At 42.6% G+C, this 22,192-nt stretch overlaps 1 protein-coding gene across 2 annotated transcripts in view; it reads left to right on the forward strand.

Annotated features, from left to right (window-relative positions):
* KAZN (kazrin, periplakin interacting protein) overlaps positions 1 to 22,192 on the forward strand; it is a 1,237,957-nt gene that overhangs the window by 264,870 nt on the left and 950,895 nt on the right. For both annotated transcript variants that reach the window (XM_003891151.5, XM_031669652.1), the window contains exon 2: positions 17,976 to 18,133. In XM_003891151.5, the coding sequence (XP_003891200.2) occupies positions 17,976 to 18,133 (158 nt within the window). The remainder of the gene's footprint in view (positions 1 to 17,975; positions 18,134 to 22,192) is intronic.

Below are 22,192 nucleotides of genomic sequence, written 5' to 3' on the forward strand. Positions count from 1 at the left end.
TGTAGTGTTCTTTGAGGCATCACCTTAAATATTTCTAAGGCCACAACAAAAGATTTTATAGCTACACTCTTGGCTTTACCTCTTTTTTTTTTTTTATTTGAAACGGAGTATCACTCTTGCCCAGGCTGGAGTGCAGTGGCACGATCTTAGCTCACCGCAAGCTCCACCTCCAGGGTTCTCGCCATTCTCCTGCCTCAGCCTCCTGAGTAGCTGGGACTACAGGCACCCACCACCATGCCCGGCTAATTTTTTGTATTTTTAGTAGAGACGGAGTTTCACCGTGTTAGCCAGGATGGTCTCCATCCCCTGACCTTGGGATCTGCCTGCCTCAGCCTCCCGAAGTGCTGGGATTACAGGCGTTAGCCACTGCACTTGGCCAGCTTTATCTTTATACAGTGTTTTTCCAAGAAAGCTCTGAATCTGCTTTTTGCCTAAGAACCATTTCCTAATTTTAGCCCTGTTTGCCATCTGCAGGGAATAAAATTTCTAAAACCAGTAAGTCTTGGCTTTTTTTTTTAGTGGTCCTTCCTTTAGCTTATCTCTCTTCCATTTTATTATTAGTAGCAAGAAGAAACTAGGTGGCATCTTCAACATTCTGGCCGCAAATCTTCTTATCTAGATCTGTTAGCAGCAGCGAATCTGTATGGGTCTGCAGCAACTTGATTCTTCCCTCCTCAGAGGAAAGAATTTAGCAGAGGGGCATAAGGCAGAGTGAGAGATCAAGGCAAATTTTAGAGCAGGAATGAAAGTTTATTAAAAAGTTTTAGAGTGGGAGTGAAAGGAACTAAAGTACACTTGGAAGAGGGCCAAGCAGGTGACTTGAAAGACCCAAGTGCCCCCATCTGACCTTTGACTTGAGATTTTTATACGTTGGCATGGTTCTGAAGCTTGTGTTTCTTCTCTCTTGATTTTTTTCCTGGGGTGAGCTGTCCGCATGCCAGCATTTGGGAGGGGCAGTATACGCAGTGTGTTTGCTGACATTGTGCACATCTCTCCCTTACCAGTCAAGTGTTCCTAGAGGAAGGTCATATACCAGTTAAACGCCACCATTTTTCCTCTTAGCGCGCATGCTTCAGCCTACTTGCCCAGCTCCTGAGATCTTCTTTGAAAGCTGCTGATCGCCAGCTTCAGGTGTTTTCTGTGTGTTGGGAGACTGCCTTTCCCTAGTGGCAGCTGTGACCAATTATTGTTTCAGTGAGAGGGTTTAACAATCACATCACCATCACCTGACGGTTGCCTGACGTTCCTGGTTGGAGGCCCTCTCCTGCCCTGCACCTGTCTGCCTAGCTACCTACTTTAACAGATCATCCAGCTTATTCGGTATGTTTTCTACTTTCGGCATTACCACAGGCAATAGTATTGTTAAATTCTGCCGTTATGTAGCAATAACCTTCTGTCCTCCACTTTACAGTCACATTTTCCTCGGTTTTCCTTATGCCCTCACCAGCAGCCTCCATGAGGGCCAACAGGATTCTGCTGGACAACTTCTGAGGCACTTTAGGATTTTGCTGATACTCTTCTCCAACATCCTCCAGTTTCTGCTCGGTTGAAAAGCCACCACCCAAATTTTTAGTGTTTTTTTTTTTTGTTGTTGTTGTTATGGCAGAACTCTACTTCCAGGTATGAAAATCTGTATTAGTTATCTGTTACTGACTCATAAATTACCCCCAAATGCCTGTGGGTTAACACAGCAATAACCTTTATTATCTTCTAGTTTCTGTGAGTTGCAAGTTAAGAGTGACCTGGCCAGATCATGCAAGCTTAGGGTTTCTCAGGTGATTACCATCAACTTGTCACCCTGGCCATATCCATCTGAAGGCTAGTCCGTGGCTAGAAGATGTGCCTTTAGATGGCACATTCACATGGCTGGTGGGTTCATGCTGACTGTTGGCCAAGGTCTCAGTTCTTCATATGGCCTGCTTGAATATCCTTATGACATGGTGGCCAACATACCTCAGAGTGAGTATTTCAAGAGAGAAAACACTATGACTTTGTGTGTGTGTGTGTGTGTGTGTGGGCGTGCGTGTGTCTGTGTGTTTAAATCTAGCCTCAAAAGTGATACTCCATTTCTGTAATGTTAGTTTCCTCTTTTTTTTTTTTTTTTTTGAGATGGAGTTTCGCTCTTATTGCCCAGACTGGAGTGCAGTGGCATGATCTCAGCTCACCTCAACCTCCGTCCCCTGGGTTCAAGTGATTCTTCTGCCTCAGCCTCCCAAGTAGCTGGGATTACAGGCATGCACCACCACGCCCTGCTCATTTTGTATTTTTTTAGTAGAGACGGGGTTTCTCCATGTTGGTCAGGCTAGTCCCGAACCCCCAACCTCAGGTGATCCACCCACCTTGGCCTCCCAAAGTGCTGGGATCACAGGCATGAGCCACCATGCCCAGCCAAGTTTCCTCTTAAAGGAGGTGGATTCATTGTTGGGAATGATTTCACCTCTAAGCATATTCATTTTCATTCGGGGGAGAAGTATCTCTGGCTAAAATAAAATACTGACATGGAAAGTTGTGGATCCTTTTTTTCAGGGTGTCAGTCTTTCTATAAGACAATTCAATCGAAGCATTATTATATGTCAAATTATGGCAAAAGGATCATTTTTCCTCTTTTAAATTTTCTGTCTTGATGACATCCGTGCAATTTTTAATTTGTCACAGAACAAATAGGACCAGAATTGTCATGTGTACATAGCTAGTTTTATGTATTTCTGACAGTCCTAAATGTGTGCTATGGTTTTCAACTTTCCTGCCTCTTTGGGACATTGGGAGGCTTGTATTTCTCAGTGGGCCCTCATCCTTTTGTCATGCTCTCATAGGTCAGATATGGGGCAGCAGGCCAGTCCTTCCCACTGGGAAGCCGGGTTTCCCATTCCCTCCGCTTCTACTCCACCCCCTGCCCTATCCTGTATCTTCCTGTTAAAAGCAGGAATGGCAAGGATCTATGTAAAATGCAGTTTCCTTTTCCAGGTTTGGGCTCTTCACCTCGGCATGAACTGCTGGCAGTGAGCCTCCTGTCCATGGCTCACCCAGGTCTCTGAGAGTTTCTAATTGTCATTTGCATGCAGATTGTGTCCCTGAGCTCCACAAGGCTGCATCTGGTCTTGCATAATAAAATGTCAAAGCCCATTGACACCAGGTGTTGAAGTTTTGCTGCCTGCAAAGCAAAGGAAGCTGTTCAGAGTGGTTTCTCCTTAGATGCTTTCTGAGAAGAAAAGAACAGTCTGTTGTCATCAGCACCCTCAGACTTGGAGCGGTTCTTCTTGTCCTCCTTCTCACCCCTGAGCAAGAACTGTTCCTTTGGCAGCTGCTTGAAATCTTTGGCTCTGACTACAGTGTTCAATAGCTTCATGTCTTAGGGGCAAACTCTTTGACAGAGGTTCTGCATGTAGATCAGGCAAACAGTTGCTGCTACCTAGGGTCCAGTCCTATGACTGCCACACAAGGGCTTTGTGGATGGTAACTATTGTCTTGTTTCAGGGTATTGAGTACTTTCCAGTAGATTCTCTCAGGGTTATACAAAGTGCTGGCAGCAGTATGGAATATGCATAAGGCCAGAAAGGGGCCACTTAGTATCTCAAAACTAAATTTAAAAAATTAACATTCATGCCCATAATCCCAGCACTTTGGGAGGCCGAGGCGGGCAGGTCACCTGAGGTCAGAAGTTCGAGACCAGCCTGGCCAACATGGCAAAACCCCGTCTCTACTGAAAATACAAAAATTAGCTGGGTGTGGTGGCGTGTGTCTGTAGTCCCAGCTACCCAGGAGACTGAGGGCAGGATAATCGCTGGAACCTGGGGGGCAGAGGCTACAGTGAGCTGAGATTGTGCCACTGCACTCCAGCCTGAACAACAGAGCAAGACTCTGTCTCAAAATAAATAAATAAATAAGTAAATAAATAAATAAATAACATGAAGTCATGGTGATTTCATGTGGGTAAGGGCCTTAGTTGGGCAAAACTGGGTTTGAATGCCAGTTCTGCCACTGATTGCCTGTGTGACCTTGGGCACCTCATGTGTCCTCAAGTTCCTCATGGGTGAAATGTGGGTGATCAGATCACCATCATCTGACTGTTTTTATAAGGACCATTACATTACATAAAATAAGCATAGATCCTGGAACACAGCAGATGTTCTCGAAATAAGAGATGTTATTGCTGCTTTTGTTATAAATTTGGGACGATTGTTAAGTGTTGCTATGAGTAAAAGTTATTGGTGTAAGGGTTTTGGTAAATAAATTTATACTATATATTGTAACAGATTTTGACTTTTTATACATTCTTGGGCATTTTAGTTATACTTAAGTACAATGATATACTAATTGTAAATATTATCTATTAAAAGCAGGTCCTCTGGTTTTATTCACTTATATTTGATTATTTCTGCTTTTACATACTTGGAAACATAATCACTTTTCAAATTTCATTAATTTAGATTTTTAAAAATTCAGATGACTCATTCTTTTCCAGGTACAATGAGTGAGGTTTTAGCTTCTACAGACTCAGTAAAGAGGTCAAGAATAAGTTGCAAATATCCCCTAACTCTGTGTGAAGAGCTGAAGGGCCACAGTCTGTTCCGAGGTGCGTAAGATAACCAAGATGTTCTAGGGATCAAGGATCAAATGTCAAGCTTTGCCATCAAAAGACTTTCCTTAATAGAAAGGAAGGGGAACTGGACCCATCTAACTGGGTTAGATCCCATCTAGGCAGGGATGCAGAGTGGTGCAGAGTTATTTATGGAGTTCTGGGATTATGCCTGTGTATTATCGTCAAGGTCAGGGGACAGAGCAAGAATCTTATTTGGAAATGTGCATTTTATCTTAAAATTTAATGTGCATTTTGCGTTCCATTCCATATTTCATTGTGTTTTGTTTTATCCTAGAGAGAATGGCCTCCCCTCAATGTCCTGAGCCTCTGAAGGGTCACTGGAGGAGAGCACAAGCATTTCTATCTGGCTTGGATTACCAGTAGTCTAATTTAAAAATCAAGGCTAAGCCCTGTGGACTAAATACAAGGATGGAGGCTAGGCGCGGTGGCTCATGTCTGTAATCCCAGCACTCTGGGAGGCCGAGGCAGGTGGATCACCTGAGGTCAGGTGTTCGAGACCAACCTGGCCAACATGGGGAAACCCCGTCTCTACTAAAACTATAAAAATTAACCGGGCTTAGTGGCAGACACCTATAATCCCAGCTACTAGAGAGGCTGAGGCAGGAGAATTGCTTGAACCCTGGGGATGGAGGTTGTAGTGAGCTGAGATCTTGGAGGTTGTAGTGAGCCGAGATCTTGCCACTTCACTCCAGCCTGGGTAAAAGAGAGAAACTCTGTCTCAAAAAAAAAAAAAAAAAAAGACAAGGATGGAATCTGAGAACACCTGGAAAATGGAATTTAGAGAAGTTAGGAAGGGCAGGGAGCAAGGAAGTGAAAGGCTTGGGGTGGAGATAAAGACTGAAATGGTAGGAAAAGTCCAGACAAAACTGGGAGCCAGACGACCCAGCCACTGGGTGCCTCTCAGGTCTGAACTACACTCAGCCGCCAAACGCCATGGCCTCTCAGCTTTTCTGGAAATTAATTGGTTCCAGGAGTCAAGTTAGTCTCTTTCCAATGGCAAGCACGTCCCATCAGGGCCTCAGTTACACGATATAATCTTCTGTCACTGTAAGGTTGACACGTCCTTGGCGCCGTTTCCTCTTCCTCGAGCCAAAGCCCATTTCCTTGTTGCAGTCTTTACCGGACAAGACATTCAAATGAAAATTCGTGTATTATGCCCAGGCAAGTCGCTGCCTGCATGATTTTGTCAGAATCCACTTCTCACAGGGCAACTTTATTGTAACGCATTTTCTTGCAGCTTCTTTTGGGTCAAAGTGGAGTTGGCCTTGGTGATGCTGGGAACCTACCAGGAAAGAAAAGTGAAGCTGTTTGGACAGCCTGTGGAACAAGGCATGGTTAGATCCCATCTAGGCAGGAAGGCAGAGCGGTGCAGAGTTCTTTATGGAGTTCTGGAATGCACAGAGGGAGACGCTGGACGTGAAAGTGTTTATTATCTCTGCAAATTGACACTTGTCTGCTCTTCAGTTGCATGATAGTGCTCAGGGCTGTGTTCCATTAGAGGTGGTCCTTTTTGCTGACTTTGAAGGATGTGGCGGGATTGACAAGCAGCCAGCTTCCTCATGGCAACAGTGGATGGAGATGATGCTGCACGTTACAGGCTATAGGACTGTGTGACTTGAGTACAAAACTGTTAGAATCATAGATTCATAGATTTAGTGTAGCAATGGATTGTCACATTCTTCAGCCCAGCTAGAAGCTTCCAATTCAGTCCAGCAGGGAGAACCAGAGGGCCATAGAGCCCTTCACAGGTATGAGGCTGTGTGGCTGTGCCCAAATTCCTGAAACCATCAAGACTCTTATTTCCTCAACAGAAGGACAGAGCCTGTAATACCTAAAGCTGGGTGGTGTGACAAGGAAATGCAGTGACGCATGCAAGCCACTCAGCATGGTGCTTGATATTCAGTAAATGCTTAATAAATAGTAGCTGCCATTAGTAGTGGGGGTGTTGATGTTGTTACCGTCACCCCCACTCTGAGCAGGGCATGGAAAATATTAACCTAAGTAAATAGCAGAGTTCATCTGTAGTCTGAAAGTCTCGAGAAATAAAAGGCATTTGTCCTAAGCAGTAAAAAGACATCAGCTGTGGGACTCGTATCAAGTAGCGTTTACTCGGTACAGGTAACAGAAACCAAAGGAAGCTAGCTTAAGGAGAAGAAGGGAATTTATCACAAGGGGTCAGGGCAGGAGACAGCTGGGTCTCCCGGTGGATGGAAACCAAGGACAAGAAAGAAACAGGCTCTGTCTCTGCTACGTATTGCCCTCTGGGTCCTTACCACGTCATTCTCTCTCTTCTCTCTCCTCTTCTCTCCCCTCCCCTTCCTTCCCTTCTCTTGTCATCTCTCCAGCTGTCTTTCCAACATCCAGACTGCCCACTAGAATGTGGCTGTCCATTCCCGCAGAGTTTCCATGTTATATGTCCAGCTGAGTAGCCTCACTGGGTGCCTCAGCTCCAATTTCCTACCTCTGGACAATTTGGTGGTGCCCAGTCAACGGGAGTGGAGTGAAGAGGGTGCTGTACTGGGTTGAGCACACACAGGGCTGTGAGCACAGGCAGGGGCTGATTCCCAGTGAGCCACCAATGCTACCTAGAGTGTCCATCCCTAAGAACCATCCCCTGCAGCAGGGTCACCCTAGCAGTCATGTCACAACTAGACCTGCTGGAGGCCCATGGGAATAAGGCAATGGCCATAAGTAATGGTTGGGATAATGATAGCTGGGTATCATCACTGAGTAACTCCGGGCCAGGCTTTACGTACTAAGTGCTTCAGTTACATTACTTAGGTTAATACTCATTACTATCAAGTAAATATGGCTTTGTCTCCATGTGACAGAGAGAAAAGTGATACCCAAGAAGATGAAGTCACTTCCCAACAGCTATTAGACACAGCTAATAGCAGATGGAGGCAGGATTCGAACTCAGGAAATCTGACCCCAAAAGCTCATGCATGCCCTTAGCCACATCTCTCAAAGAGGTGCACTCTCTTCCACAGGCTGTGGCAGGCTGGACCTCCCCCAAGCTTCTTTCTGAACACGGGCTTGGCTTTCTAAAATTGGAGCCACGTTGATCCTCCAAGGTGTGGATCTGAACCACATGCCTGCCTCACAACTCACTGTGGCCCTTCCTGGCTTTGCAGTTCATCAGCTCTCAAACCCCACAGGCTCAACTAGAGCCCAATTCAGGCACCACCTAGCTGGGACTTACAGCCACACATGGTGGTTTTGTTCACAATGTAACTCTGGTTTTCTTGCAAATCTATCCATTTAAAAGGGTGGTAAATTGATTTTGAATCTGTGATTCTAAGCGTTTGTTTCATTACCTACTTTTAAACCTGACTGGTCTTGTAAGTTATGACTTTTTCACTGGGTCAAATTAAAAAAAAAAAAAAAAAAAAAAGGTGTGGCTCTGCCCTGATCCCACCAGAAGATAAATCCCACTTGTGGAGTCAGCAGTGGTATCCTTACATGCCAGAGACCACTCCAATGTCTGATTCTTGCAAGATGTTTTAGTATCAACTTAAAAAAAATTGTGGTAAAATGCACGTAGCATGAAATTTACCATTTTAACTACTTTAAAGTATATAATCCAGTGGCATTTAGTACCTTCACAGTGTTGTATGACCATCACCACTATCTAGTTCCAGAACCTTTTTAACACCACAAAAGGAAACCCTGTACTCATTAAGCAGTTAATCCTATGTTCTGCTTCTATGGATTTGCCTATTCTGTACTTTTTTTTTTTTTTTTTTTGGCGACAGAGTCTCACTCTGTCACCCAGGCTGGAGTGCAATGGCACAGTCTCAGCTCACTGCAACCTCCACCTCCTGGATTCAAGCGATTCTCCTGCCTCCTGAGTAGCTGGGATTACAGGTGCCAGCCACCATGCCCAGCTGATTTTTCTGTTTTCAGTAAAGATGGGGTTTCACCATGTTAGTGAGGCTGGTCTCAAACTCCTGACCTCGTGATCCACCTGTCTCAGCCTCCCAAAGTGCTGGGATTACTGGTGTGAGCCACCGCTCCTGGCCCTCTGTACAGTTCTTAAAAATGGAATTACAATGTGTGGTCTTTTGTGTCTGGTTTTCATTTAGCATAAAGTTTTCTAGGTTCATCCACTTGCTAGCGTGCAGCAGCACTTCGTTCCTATTGTATAGCTGAATAGTATTCCATCGTATGGATATACCACATTTTGTTTGTCCTTGTGTCAGTTGATGAGAATTTGGGTTGTTTCTACCTTGGGCTGCTATGAATAGTGCTTTTGTGAATTCTCATGTGCGAGTGTTTGCTAGAACACTTGTTTTCAATTCTTTTGCTTATATGCCTAAGAGTAAATTCCTGGCTCATAAGGAAATTCTGTGTTCAACTTACTGAGGAATTGCCAAGCTGTTTTCCACAGTGGCTGGACCATTTTACATTCCCACCAGCAACCTGTGTGGGTTCCCATTTCTCCACATCCTTGCCTCCAGCATCAACTTTTGATTTATAGGATGAATTTTATTATAATAACGGGGGAAAAAATCTGAATTATTTAGGCTTCATTTATTTAATGAGACCATATTAAAGCAAGAACTGGAAACCTGTGAGCGTTTTAATGCAAAATACATCATAGAATTTGAGATACACGAAAGCAAAGATTGTTTAACATGCGGAGATAAATTTGGTCATTAGTTCATACCTATGGACCATATAAATGACAAGATCATAAAATCCATGGAGCTTCTTGTGGCAAGGCTGTGCCCCATGATATGACTCATCTGGTATATTTTTCTATAAAAACGTATAATAGCCCATCTCAGTGACATCTGGACTCGTCTGCATAAAATGAGAGTTTAGGGTCATATTATTATTATTTCATGTGCTATACTTCATCTCATCCATAAGACAGAAGCAAAGTATGGTAAGTTGTTATTTCTATTCTGGAAACATTAAGAAATTGTATGTGTACCTTCTGTTTGTGCTAATGACACAAAATGTCTAAGCGTGTCATTTTTTTTTCTCTGCCAACTCATGAATGTGCCATTCTTATCTGTAACCTAAATAAATATTCATTAATGTACAGTGAAATTGGAATGAGCACTTCATATAAATAAGCCTACCACAGAAATGTTTCTTTAAATTTGTAGACCAAAATAACATGAAATAAATTGAACATCATTTCACATTCAAAACAACCAACCAAATAAACTGGTTTTTATGACTCAATTTCCTAAACTCAAGTAGGTAAGAAAGCATATATATGGTTCTTCATTTTTGTCATCCATCATACATTTTAAGAACAGCACTATTTAGTTGCAATGACGATAGGCCAAATGACGAACAATGTGCATACCACATGATTCTAGGATGATGGGGCAGAGGGAGGGGACAAAGTGGAGTGGAGTTGGCTTTTTCCTTTATTTCTTCATTGATTTGTTCTTTTATTCCCTTTTGGGCAAATATTTATTTGTTCGAGCACTATTATGTACCAGGTCCTATGCTTAAATCTGGGGATACAATGATTCACTGAAAAAATACTATTGGTGACCTCATGGAACTTACAATTTAAATTGTGTTCCATGAGGGTGATACAGTTATCTGTTCTGTTATCTATTGCTGTGTAAAAAAACACTCCAAAACTAGGCGATGCAAATCAATACCTTATTATGCTGTCAGCTTTGTGGGCCAGGAATTTGGGTATTGCACAGGGAGGAGCTCATCTAGGCTCCATAGTGGCTGTGGCCTCATCTGGGATGACTTGAATCATTGAGATGGCTGGTGCCATGGCAAGGGCCTCGGTGATGGCGGATGGCTGGATTTCTTGGCCCTTCTCTTTATTGCACCTTCTGGGATTGGAATATTCAAGATGACTTTTTCATTCGTGTGTCTGGCACCTGGATTGGATAGTTAGAAAGCTGAGGATGGCTGGGCATCTCCTTCTCCATGCTGTCTGAGAGTGTGGCCTTCCTCCAAGTATGGCAGTCTCAGGTTCCTCAGACTTCTTATATGGCAGCTTCTCCCAGAAGGAGCATTCCAGGAGTCATGGGCAGAAGCTGCAAAGCCTCTCATGACTTAGCCTTAGAAATCCCAGGGCACCACTTCTGCCACTTACTGTGGGACAACCTTGTCACTAAGGCCAGCCAGACTCACGAGGAGGGGATTTTGACCCTATTTCTCAAGAGGAGGAGTAGCAAAATATTTAAGATTATCTTTAATGTACAACAGAGGGAGGCAGACATTCAAGAAATAACCACACCAATAACTATTGCAGTGCAGAAAGAGTACAAGCATCTTTATAGTAATCAGGACTTCCTGATTGCAAATGATAGAAACCTAACTCAGATGGGCTAAAGAAAAGAAGGGCATTTACTGACCTACTTAACTGAGAAGTCCGTGGCTGAATCCTGCGCTACAATGATGTCTTCAAGGACCACTTTCCCTGTCTCTCAGCTCCACTTACCTCCATTTACTCAATTGGTTTTATTCTCAGGCAAGAGTTCCTCGAGTGATGACTACAAAGCCCGCCAGCTGCTCCACGGTTCTACCAGTTTACCAATCCCAATTGAAAAAGAGGCCACACAGCCAAGCGGATTGAATCCCAGGACTATTTGCCAGAACTATTGAGAAAGAGATAGCTAGCCTCTCTTTTACCGTTGGGGTTGGTAAATTGTTATAAATGTGGAACAGCTGGTGGGCTTTGCAGTCCCCCGCCCAACTTGAGGAGCCTATCTCTTTCTCAATAGTTCTCTCAAATAGTCCTGAGAGTAAATCTGTTTGGCTGCATTTGGTTCACATGTCCTGTGCTGAACCAACCACTGTTGCCAAAGAGATGAAATGCTTGGATTGGCCAGGCCTGGACCATGTGCCCACCTCTGGGACTTGGGAGTGGAATCAGCCCTAAATAAACCACACATGGGAAGAATGTTGCTCCAAAATGAGGAGAGCTGCTTTTATTAGAAGAAGAGGGAAATAGATGCTAACCAGACAGAAACATAAAATGTCCATTACACAACCTAACACAGGGCGATCAGCCTTGAAGATTTGGTCTGTATATAGAAACAAGCGGGAAAAGGCATTCCTCTTCGATATCATGACTTCCACATATTCGACTTGCATTAATTATGTTTTCAATGAGTTCGAGCCCTGAACAAGTTGTAACTGGGGGTACACATTGAATAGACAAGTGGGTGGTATAGGGAGGTCACAGGATTTGGGGGCTGGCGAAAAGGTGGTGGTAGCACACACAAACTTTATTGGGAAATGCTTTGACAGGCTTGCAAGAAGGGAAGTTCCCCATAGCGGGAGACTGTCCAAAGGTGCAAGAGGTCCACACTCAGAAGGAAAGGAGGGCGGAGGGCAAGACAACCCCAGGGAAATGGGGAGTAGAGAGGGAACTTACGTGTCAACACGATGTTGCTCAGTAGCACCTTGAGAGCCTCCAGGACAGATGAGGGCAGATGTTTGGGGTCTTTATGGCTCAGGGCTTAGCCTATCTATGGCTAACAGGTGTTGGGAGCAGCTTTGCAGATTATACAAGGCAGACAGGCTCTAAATGGCTAAACATATGCTTATTTGAGCTATGTTTAAAGCAATTAGATGTGGAAAAATTTCAGTTTGTTTCTGGTGGGCTTGTGAGCTAGCAGGGGTGAGCCTGCAAAGAAGAAATAAATAACCAAGGGGCCGATATATAGAGGCCATCTTTGGCTCATTTATATCATAAGGAGTTAAAAAAATAATCTCAATTATAAACAGCACAATTAGTTAATATCAGCACGTTAAAGATTTGAGGTACAAACTGGAATGATAATCTAATAGTTAACATTTTTTTACATGCTTATGTGGCAGGTACTGTGACGTGCTTTATACAGTCTGTCTCTAATTCTCAGAGCAACTCTGTACAGGTGGGAAAACTGAGGGGTAAGTAGGGGTCACATGATGTTTCTTAACGATTCAGCTTGGGCATGGTCTAGCTGGTGTCTGCTCATGTTTAATTAGCCAAAGCAAGTCATATGGCAAAACCTAACGTCAGTGAAGGTAGGAAGAATGTTTCTCCCACGGGAGGGTCACTAGGGAGGACTCTGTAGGCACTGGTTTAGAGAGGGGCAGTTTTTGAACCAATAATTCAATCTACCACGGATGGATTCTTTTTTTTTCTTTTGAGATGGAGTCTCGCTCTGTCACCCAGGCTGGAGTGCAGTGGCGCGATCTCAGCTCACTGCAAGCTCTGCCTGCCGGGTTCACCCATTCTCCTGCCTCAGCCTCCCAAGTAGCTGGGACTACAGGCACCCACCACCATGCCTGGCTAAATTTTTGTATTTTTGTATTTTTAGTAGAGATGGGGTTTCACTGTGTTAGCCAGGATGGTCTTGATCTCCTGACCTCATGATCCACCCGCCTCGGCCTCCCAAAGTGCTGGGATTACAGGCGTGAGCCCACGGATGGATTCTTAAGCAATTACAGTACAATGTGATAAGTTCTCTCATGAAATTTCTCTGTTCTTTGCTTTGTTCTAAACATAAAAGACAAATTGAAGGAGTTAACAAAGCAAAACTTAGGGCACGTTTTGGTGATTAAGCCTCAATTTTCTGGAACAAGGATAGAACGAGTTGTACTGTATGTGAGCAATCTATGTATGCAAAAGAAAAAAACAAGTTGTAATAAATGCATTTTGAGAACCCCAAATCCACTAGCCTACTTAGAGTGAAAAGCAAGGACAGTAACTCCTCTCTTCCAAGAACTGGCATAAGGAGTTTTGTTACTAGTAATGTCTGTGTATGTATAAGCAAAGGACTTGGGAACCGGGGTACTCTCAGAAAGATTTGGGAAGAAGGCTTGCTAAGAAGATCGAGTCTGTGTATTGGGAGTTTGGGGAAGGGAAGGCAGGATGGTGGAGGAAAATAAGGCATCAATTGAGGAAAGATTGGTCGTAGACCACAGGTAGGTTATTTCGATGCCCTTGCCAGCTCTTCTCCTCATGGCTCAGCGTGTCCTAACCTTCGTGTTTACAGATAACGTACAGGGGATATACACAGAAGTTTAAAATGTATAGTCACAATGCTTAAAAGTCAGGTGGTATTGTTTTTAACTTTGTATGGTGGAACTCAATTTAGATCTGGAGCACATATTTCCACTTAGGATAACTCAGTCGCTTCTGGTTTAAAAGTGAGTATCTTCTGAGTAAATCAAATAAATTCCCCCTACCCTTTCTCTTTCCTTTCTCCTTCGGTTCTCAGAGGGCTTATGTATTATCTTGTCCTGGGATGTATATCTTGTCCATGAATCTCTCTCTGGCCATTTCTGGACTAGGTTGAGATATCATCATTCCCAGTTGCTCAACAGTATGCAAGACTGGCAGTGAAGCAATGAGAGTGTAGGGTGGTAGGGCTGTCTCAGATTCTAACTTAAAATGTCACAGGGTCACCATTTCCACTCCAATATCAGCTGCCACAGCTGCCCAGGGCAGGGTATGAGATGTTAGGGATCTCATGTTTACTTCTGTTTTCAGATCCCCAAATCTGTCTGCGTGTTTCTAACCACCTCCAGTGGAGAATGGGAATTCAGGCTAAGCAAGAATCAGGCCACATTCTTTCCAGTCCATCCTTCTCTGTTTTAGCCAAGCTCTTCTCTAGCCCAGGAAAGGATTGTGGAGTCTTCCCATGCAACGAAGCATAGCTCTAATGTCATATCTGGTATTCTCCCTTACCCTATGGCCTATAGTTGCCATTCTATGCTCAGTCCTCCAGGTTTGATTCTCCATGATTCAAAACCCATCTTCTATTTATTTATTATTTGTTTAATTTTTTTAGGGATTAATCGAGGATTTACAATATCCATCTTTAACACAGTCTACCTTCGAATAATATTATACCACTTTACGTATAAGATCTGAACCTTAGGCCGGGCGCAGTGGCTCACGCCTGTAATCCCAGCACTTTGGGAGGCTGAGGCGGGCAGGTCACGAAGTCAGGAGTTCGAGACCAGCCTGGCCAATATGGTGAAACACTGTCTCTACTAAAAATACAAAAATTAGCCAGACGTGGTGGTGCGTGCCTGTAGTCCCAGCTACTCAGGAAGCTGAGGCAGAAGAATCACTTGGACCCGGGAGGCGGAGGTTGCAGTGAGCTGAGATCAGGCCACTGTACCCAGCCTGGGTGACAGAATAAGACTCCATCTCAAAAATAAATAAATAAATAAATAAATAAATAAATAAAGGACAATATGCTTCCATTGGCACCTGCTTATTCTTCGTGCTGTTATTGTCATATATTTTGCTCTATGTATGTTATCAACCCCACAGGATATTATTGTTGTTGCTTTAAACCATCAATTATCATTTAAATGAATTAAAAGATGAGAAAGAAAACATGTTTATGCTACTCACACATTTCTCTTTGCAAGCATTCTTTTTTGATTTTTGTAAATAGAAGTTTCTACCTAATGTCCTTTTCCTTCTGCCTCAAGACATTTCTTTAACATTTCTTTTAGTGCAAATCTGCTAGTGATGAGTTCTCTCAGCTTTTGTTTATCTAAAAAAGTCATCTTCGTTTTTGAAAGATATTGTTGGTTATAGAACTGTACATTGGCAATTTCGGTTGGCAAGTTTTTTTGCTTTCAGTACTTTCGAAATGTCACTTTTTTGTCTCCTGGTTTGCATAGATTCCGATTAGAAGCCTGACATTGTTTTTTGGTCCCTAAATGTAACATGGCTTTTTTCTCTGGTTGATTTTAAGATTTTCTTATTTTCATTGTGTGTGTGTGTGTGTGTGTGTGTGTGTGTGTTTAGTAATTTGATTATAATATGCCTTGTTGCAACCTTGTCTGTGTTCATCCTGCTTAGAATTTATTGAGATTCTTGTAGGTTTATAGTTTTTATCAAATATGGGAAAAATTGTTCATTTTTGATAGGGTTTGGCTGTGTCCTCACACAAATATCATCTTGAATTGTAGTTCCCATAATCTCCACGTGTCGTAGGAGGGACCCTGTGGGAGGTAATTTGGTTATGGGGGCGGTTACCTCCATGCTGTTCTTATGATAATGAGTGAGTCTCAGGAGATCTGATGGTTTTCTAAGCATCCGGTATTTCCCCTGGTGGCACTCATTCTCTCTCCTGCCGCCCTGTGAAGAGGTGCCTTCTGCCATGATTGTAAGTTTCCTGAGGCCTCCCCAGCCATGCGGAACTGTGAGTCAATTAAACCTCTTTCCTTTATAAATTACCCAGTCTCCGGTATTTCTTCATGGCAGTGTGAGAACAGACTAATATAATTTTAGTTCTTCAACTACTGTTTCTGTTTCCCTGTCCTCCCCACCTCTGCCAGCGAGACTCCAATTAGATATACATTAGCTTTACAGCCTTACATTGTCACTAATTTATTTTGGGTAATTTTATTGCTATGATTTCAGGTTCACTGATCTTTTCTTCTGTGTCGTCTAATCTGCTATTAATCTCATCCAAGGAGAATTCCATTTCAGATATTGCATTTTTCATCCCTAGAGGTTCCATTTGGTTCTGATTTAAATATTCTACTTTTCTCTTTATTATAGTCATGTTTTATTTTACAACCTGGAACAAGCAAAGTATATTTTTAGTAGCTGTCTGAATAGCCATGTTTGCTAATACTATCACTTCTGTTATTTCTGGGTTTGTTTCTGTATACTGATTTTTCTCCAAGCTATTAGTCACATTTTCTTGCTTTTTTGTATGTCTGGTAATTTTTTATGGAATCATAAGCATTATGAATTTTACATTTTGGGGTACTATATTTTGTTACACTTCTGTAGAAATGCTAATTTTTTGGCAGGTATTTTAGTTACTTGCAGATTAGTTCAACTCTTTCAAGGCTTACTTATAAGCTCTTTTTGGATGGGCCTGGAATAGCCTTTATTCTAGGAATCATTTTGCTTAATTTCTAAACCCTGGCCCTTCTTGAGTCTCTAATGAATGTGTCCTGTATTCCACCCAAATTCTTCCTCTTTGGCTGGTGTGCATGTCAACAATTTATGGACACGTGATCTCTGGAATTATTTGGCCTGCAGCTCCCCTGTAACTGTTCTCTCCTGCAAGTTTTTCTTGCCTGGTCATGTAGAGTTTTATCCTGCCCAGACACAGGATTGATATTCAGCCGACAACTCAAAGGCAACCCCTTTGCAGACCTCTGGAGATCTAGGTGTAGCCCTCCTGCTCTTTTAGAACTTTGTCCTGGAAATCCTAGCTCACTTAGTCTTCCTAATCTCCAGCTCCTTAATTCAGTGACATTGCGGGGCTCTCTTTGATTTTCTCTTTCCTATGCTGGAGTCTGGAAATTCTCTCATTGCAGAATGCATGGAGATATTAGGACTCAACTTACTTTTTCCTATTTTCTCAAGGATCACAATCCCGTGTTGTTCAATGTCTAAAAATAGTTGATTCTAACATAGTGTTCAGTTTTATAGTTATTTACAGCAAGAGGATAATCTGGACCCTCATGGCCAAGCCAGAAGTCTTCAAAGTCCCTCTATTGTATATTGGCTCCTTGATAATTACATTTTTCTCTTCATAATTGTGGTAAATGCAATGACTTTATGGAGAATGCCTAGAATCTACTTATTTGGTGTTTGAAAGGATAGATTTACCTGAAAATGATAGAAATTCCATAGGAAGGAAATATTAATTCACAGAGATATAAGGAATTAATTCAACAATATTTATTAAGCACCTTATATTTGGTAGGTGCTGTTCTAGTTTTTGGGGATACGACAGTAAGTGAAGAGATTAAAAGAAGCCTCTTTGCTGTGATCAAGTCCATTGTAGAGAAAATAGAGAAAGAGGCAACAAGCATAATAAGTAAAATCTTAAAATCTATAACACGTCAGATGGTAAGTGCTATGGGAATTACAGAGAAATAATAATCCTTTCAGCCCACATGTGGCACTGATTGGAAAACATGGCCACTGTCCCTTCATAAACTTTAGTGACAGAGGCCATCTGCTTAGAGGTACAATAGCCAACTATATTACTATAAATGTAAATCTAGTCTAGGGCTGTCCCCTCATGCCCTGTTAATCTTTGCAGTGTATAAACACTTACCACAAAGTCATATTCATGTACCTATTTGCCACCTTGATTTTTTTTTAAAGTTTCCCCAACAGCACTAGATACTCCATGAGGGTAGGTACCACGTCAGCCTTTGCTCACAAGTGTATCCCCAAGCACTCTATATAGGCTTGGCATTTGAATGGTGTTCAATAAGTGTTTGTTAGTTACTGAACACGTTTGTTAATGGAATTTATAGATGTGTCAGGTTCTAGATCCCTGCCTGGCTTAGACTTTGTATGTACACCCTTACTTTTCCCTTCAAAATTGCTAGTCAATTTCTCTTTGAAAGTTACCAGTTGTGACTCTACTTTTCCTTCTCTTTCTTTCCACAGCTGTGCAATCATTGCACACCCTCAATGACCAGATTTCCCATTTTATTGTCACCAAGTCGAAGGCACTGGAGGAGGACAAAGACCCTTTTCTACCCACTGAGAAGGAGACTCTGAAGAGTTCCATGATATTGATGAGGCACCTCTTAATGGATGCTCAGGTACAAAGATCAATACAGAAATTCCCTATGGAGCAGGTGGAATCTTTTTTTCTTTTTGGCATAAGCTGTCCAGAAATGTTCAACTACCGTACCTATCGAAACCCGTTTTTCCGATATAACAGATTGGATAGGTTGAGTATTGGATTTCTGATTATATCTTATTTGGGATTTAGTATTAAAATAGCTTTTTAAAAAGTCAAAGTAATACAGCTTAAGAAGAGTATATTTGTTGTCTCTGAGAATTTAACAGATCTCCCATTAGCCTTGGAAAAGTGAAAATGCATTTACATATAAACTTGGCAGGCATCAAAGCTGGCAAAGACTTTGGAGTAGAGCAAATACTTGTCCCAAACAACATTACTGAGTAAGTAATGAATATTTTGGTGCATTTGCCGTACGGCCCCCCCCCCCCCCCCCCCCGCCCAGTAAGTGCATCAGCACTGGTTTTGCTAGCACTGAATTTATTACAGAAGGTATTTAGCTCATTGTAGGCTATTGTTGAGATGTTATTCAAGGTTTCTCCTTGTGTACTATTTTATCGAAATATTTAAAAGTAATCTCTCTACTCCTGGCTTTGTTGGTGGGTCTCTTCAGACATGTTGATAGACAAACAGCAGGTGTTTTAAGAGAACTGATAGTTTTCTATGTTAGGAAAGCCAAACCGAACTAGATCTAATTGTCATTCCTACCTCTTCAGTGTCGGGAAATGTTTCAGGAAACGTTCTGTGGGTTTGGTGATTTTCGCGTTCATTTGCCCTGGGGCTTTCTTCCTGAGCTTGTTTTCCGTTCAGCATTGGTGAGGTCAGAATGGTTGGTGGTTTCTTGCATTCTGCTCTGTAGCAGAGATTTTGAACTGTGGTTTCTTTGCTTTTGTTTCTACCCTGGTGGTGGTTTATGTTTTATTTTTAAAATCAATCCTGAAGCCTGGGTCTTGTACCAATAAGGCTTTAACTGGCTGTGCCTTTGTGCATCTCTCACCTGTCAATGCCTGAAGCCGCCCCATGGGATTTTTTGAGGCCCTCTGTTGAGATGGCCCGAATTATGCAAAGCCTTTCATTCCTATTCACGGTTCTCCTGCTTTCCTTCATTATCAACAGCCCATTCAGCTTCTCCTCTCCCCCAGCCTGTCTGGTGGAAAAAGGAAGGATTCTGAAGCTACAACAGCCAATTTTGAAACTCAGAAAAAAGGGAAATTTAGAACAATTTACTGAATAAAAGAGAGCAAATTGTTCTTGAAAGGATTAGCTTTCCTCCAAATGCCTGGTCCCAGTCCTGGAGCCAACACCTCAGTCAAGGGAACTGCCTAACTGAATCCCAAAAGGCATTGTGTGTAAACTCCAGTTTGCAAAATCTGAGGTATTAAAAAAAGTGCATATTTTTCCTCTCCTTCACATCTGAGCTTACTAGTGCCTAGAACTGGATTTCGAAAATGTTAAATATTCCGGAAATGTTTGCTCCCACCAAATGCCTAATTCATCCTTCGTGGTGTTGACAGTGAATTTTCCCTTTTTTATTTAATGAGATTAAACTACCCGCTATCATGTGGTCATCGTGTGGGAATATTTTCCTATCATATTCTCTCCTGATCCCAAATCAGTGACTGCTAGAATGCTCTCCCTTAAATGGCCAGATAAAATGGAGCAGGATATGGTGGATATTCTCCTAAGTCATATGCTAAAAAGGAAGGTGGGTTACATCTTCTTCCTCTTTCCTGAAGGTGGGTGTCTACCTGGGTCAGGTAGAAACGTCGTGTGGAAACCCCATTGTTTCTTTTGCCTCCTAACATTCCAAGATTCCTTGCTTCTGTCTTTTAAACTAACAAAGAATGAAGTGGGTTGTGATTAGTTTAGTATACCACTCTGATTGGTTTTCTTCCAAAACTGCTAACTTTTTGAGACAGTGTTTTGGTTATGATCCTCCGTTCCTTGCTGAAGTCAATTGGGATCATGTCACCTGATACTCCCAGTCCTCCATTCTACTCCCATCTCAGATGAGTGTTGCCAAGCTTATAAAATGCCAAGGGATCCCAACGTTTTGGGGATGGCCGGGGATGATATGTGATTTTGAGTTTTGAAGTAGGCACCTAAAAATTTGTCATTTTTTAAAAAAAGAATTTTTATTGGGCATTTTCGGGGCAAATTCACTTATTTTCCATCCATGCTTTAACTTTTCACTTACTTTCCAGCTGTGCTTCTTCCCTCAATTCCAAAGACAAATGAATGTACTCATTTTCATACACCAAGTTCATCAACAGTGGGAGGCTGATAGAATGTAGATATAACTTATCTGAACATCCTTTCGTTCAGTCTGCATTTTGTGATATTAATAGACATCTCTTAGGTTTGTGTGTTGCAGGATGTAAGTCTTTCAAGAGTAGTAACCACATCCTTGAACTTGGTTGGTATAATAGCCCTCTCAGTTCCATACCCACAGGGCCCTTAATAGTATTAGATTATGATGAAACACTCTGACATCAGCTTACAAGTCGAATGAAGTCAGGCAAAAAGTGTTCCACAGAACCCGGAGGCTGCTTGAGAGTGACTGCTTAAAAGGCATAATCGATTCAAGTCACATCTGTCTTGGAAGCAATAAATCCTGCTTAGGAGAATGTCAAAGGCAAAAGCATTGCTGGACTATGAAATTCCACCTCTGAGGATTATAAAACAATGTGCACAGAGCAAACACATCTCCCAAGTATAATGGGGAAGCCAGAGATGATTGGCAGGCCTGACAATCCATCCTGGAAAATGGAATCGCGAAGGGAGCACCTCACATGGGCAGCCCAGAAAGCCCGCAATTATGTATTCATCCCCTAAACGTTTCGAGCATGGAGGTGTCTGAAGAGGCATAGCACCTCTATTTGCATTCCATTTCCTTTTTAGTTTGCAGGCCCCCAAATTCAATGGAGTTCGCCATTCAGATCGCATTTGAAACCTGATCTTGTGGCTTTTATTCCTGAGAGCGCTGTCTAAACCCAAAATGCCGACTCAGCCTCCTAAGTGATTAGATTCATAACACCGAAGAGGCAATTCTTTCTGGTAGAGATTAATTCTTTTACTCGTACTGTGTGACTCCGCATGCTAAGAGGGGTTGATTATAGCAAATTAAATCTCTCATTGACAGTTCTCTCCCTTTTCCCCCCAAAGACCTAATATCATTATTTATTAAGGGGAGACAAATGCTTGGAAAAATAATAAGATCGGTTTGTTGGCAGGAAGGTCCCCGTCTTGGAGGCTGAGTGCTAAAGGGCAGAGAACTTTCTGTGCACCTAGGGGCTTCCTTCTGCCAGCCGAGGAACAAAGGGTGCCTGGGGGACAGTCTGTGCTCTGCTGACCCAGAGCTGCTGCCTGGGTCTGGACAGGAAGTGGGTAGCTTCTTTGCTTAAAACTTGGCCTGTGCTGGGACTAAAAGGAAGAACTTACTTTAAGGGAGGCTGAATCATTGGTATACCCTTCTCAGAGGTCCATCTCTAAGAATGAAAGTAAACCCTTCAGAATAAAAATAAACCACGCAACTGTCATCTCTAAACAAATCTCGAACAAAGTCAATTGTTCGTTGGAAAAGACATGAAATTTGCTTCACTCTTCAAACTCCTTTTTTCCTCCTGCCCTTTTTTCCTCTTCCCTTTTCTTTTTGCTTTTCTTTGTCTTTTCCCTTTGCCCTTTTTCTCCCCACCCCACCCAGCATCTCTCCTCCTCCCCTCCTATCTTCTCCTTCTCTCAACTCTATTCCCCTCCTCCCTCCCTCGCCTTCCCTTCTTTTGGTTGGCAAAATAGATCTTAGCTGAGATGTAGAATTACGTTCTGCGTTTTTCACTTCCTTCTCTTCCTTCCCTTTCTTGTTCTTTCCTTGTCTGTCTGTCTTTCTGTTATTTGTGTTCGGGGAACTGGAAAGCATATTTGCCAAAAGCCTATATTTCCCCTTGCCAAGCAAGAGCGGAAGCAGCAGCAGGAGGGAAACCTGGCATCCAGGAGGCAGATCGGGAGCCCTGCCAGGATCAGACACTGCATAGGATTTGGGTGGCTTCATTTTTCTTTTCTCTTTTTAAAAGAGCGGTCT

The sequence above is a fragment of the Papio anubis genome, chromosome 1, assembly GCF_008728515.1.
Source record: "Papio anubis isolate 15944 chromosome 1, Panubis1.0, whole genome shotgun sequence".
In the NCBI taxonomy this organism is placed as follows: Eukaryota; Metazoa; Chordata; class Mammalia; order Primates; family Cercopithecidae; genus Papio; species Papio anubis.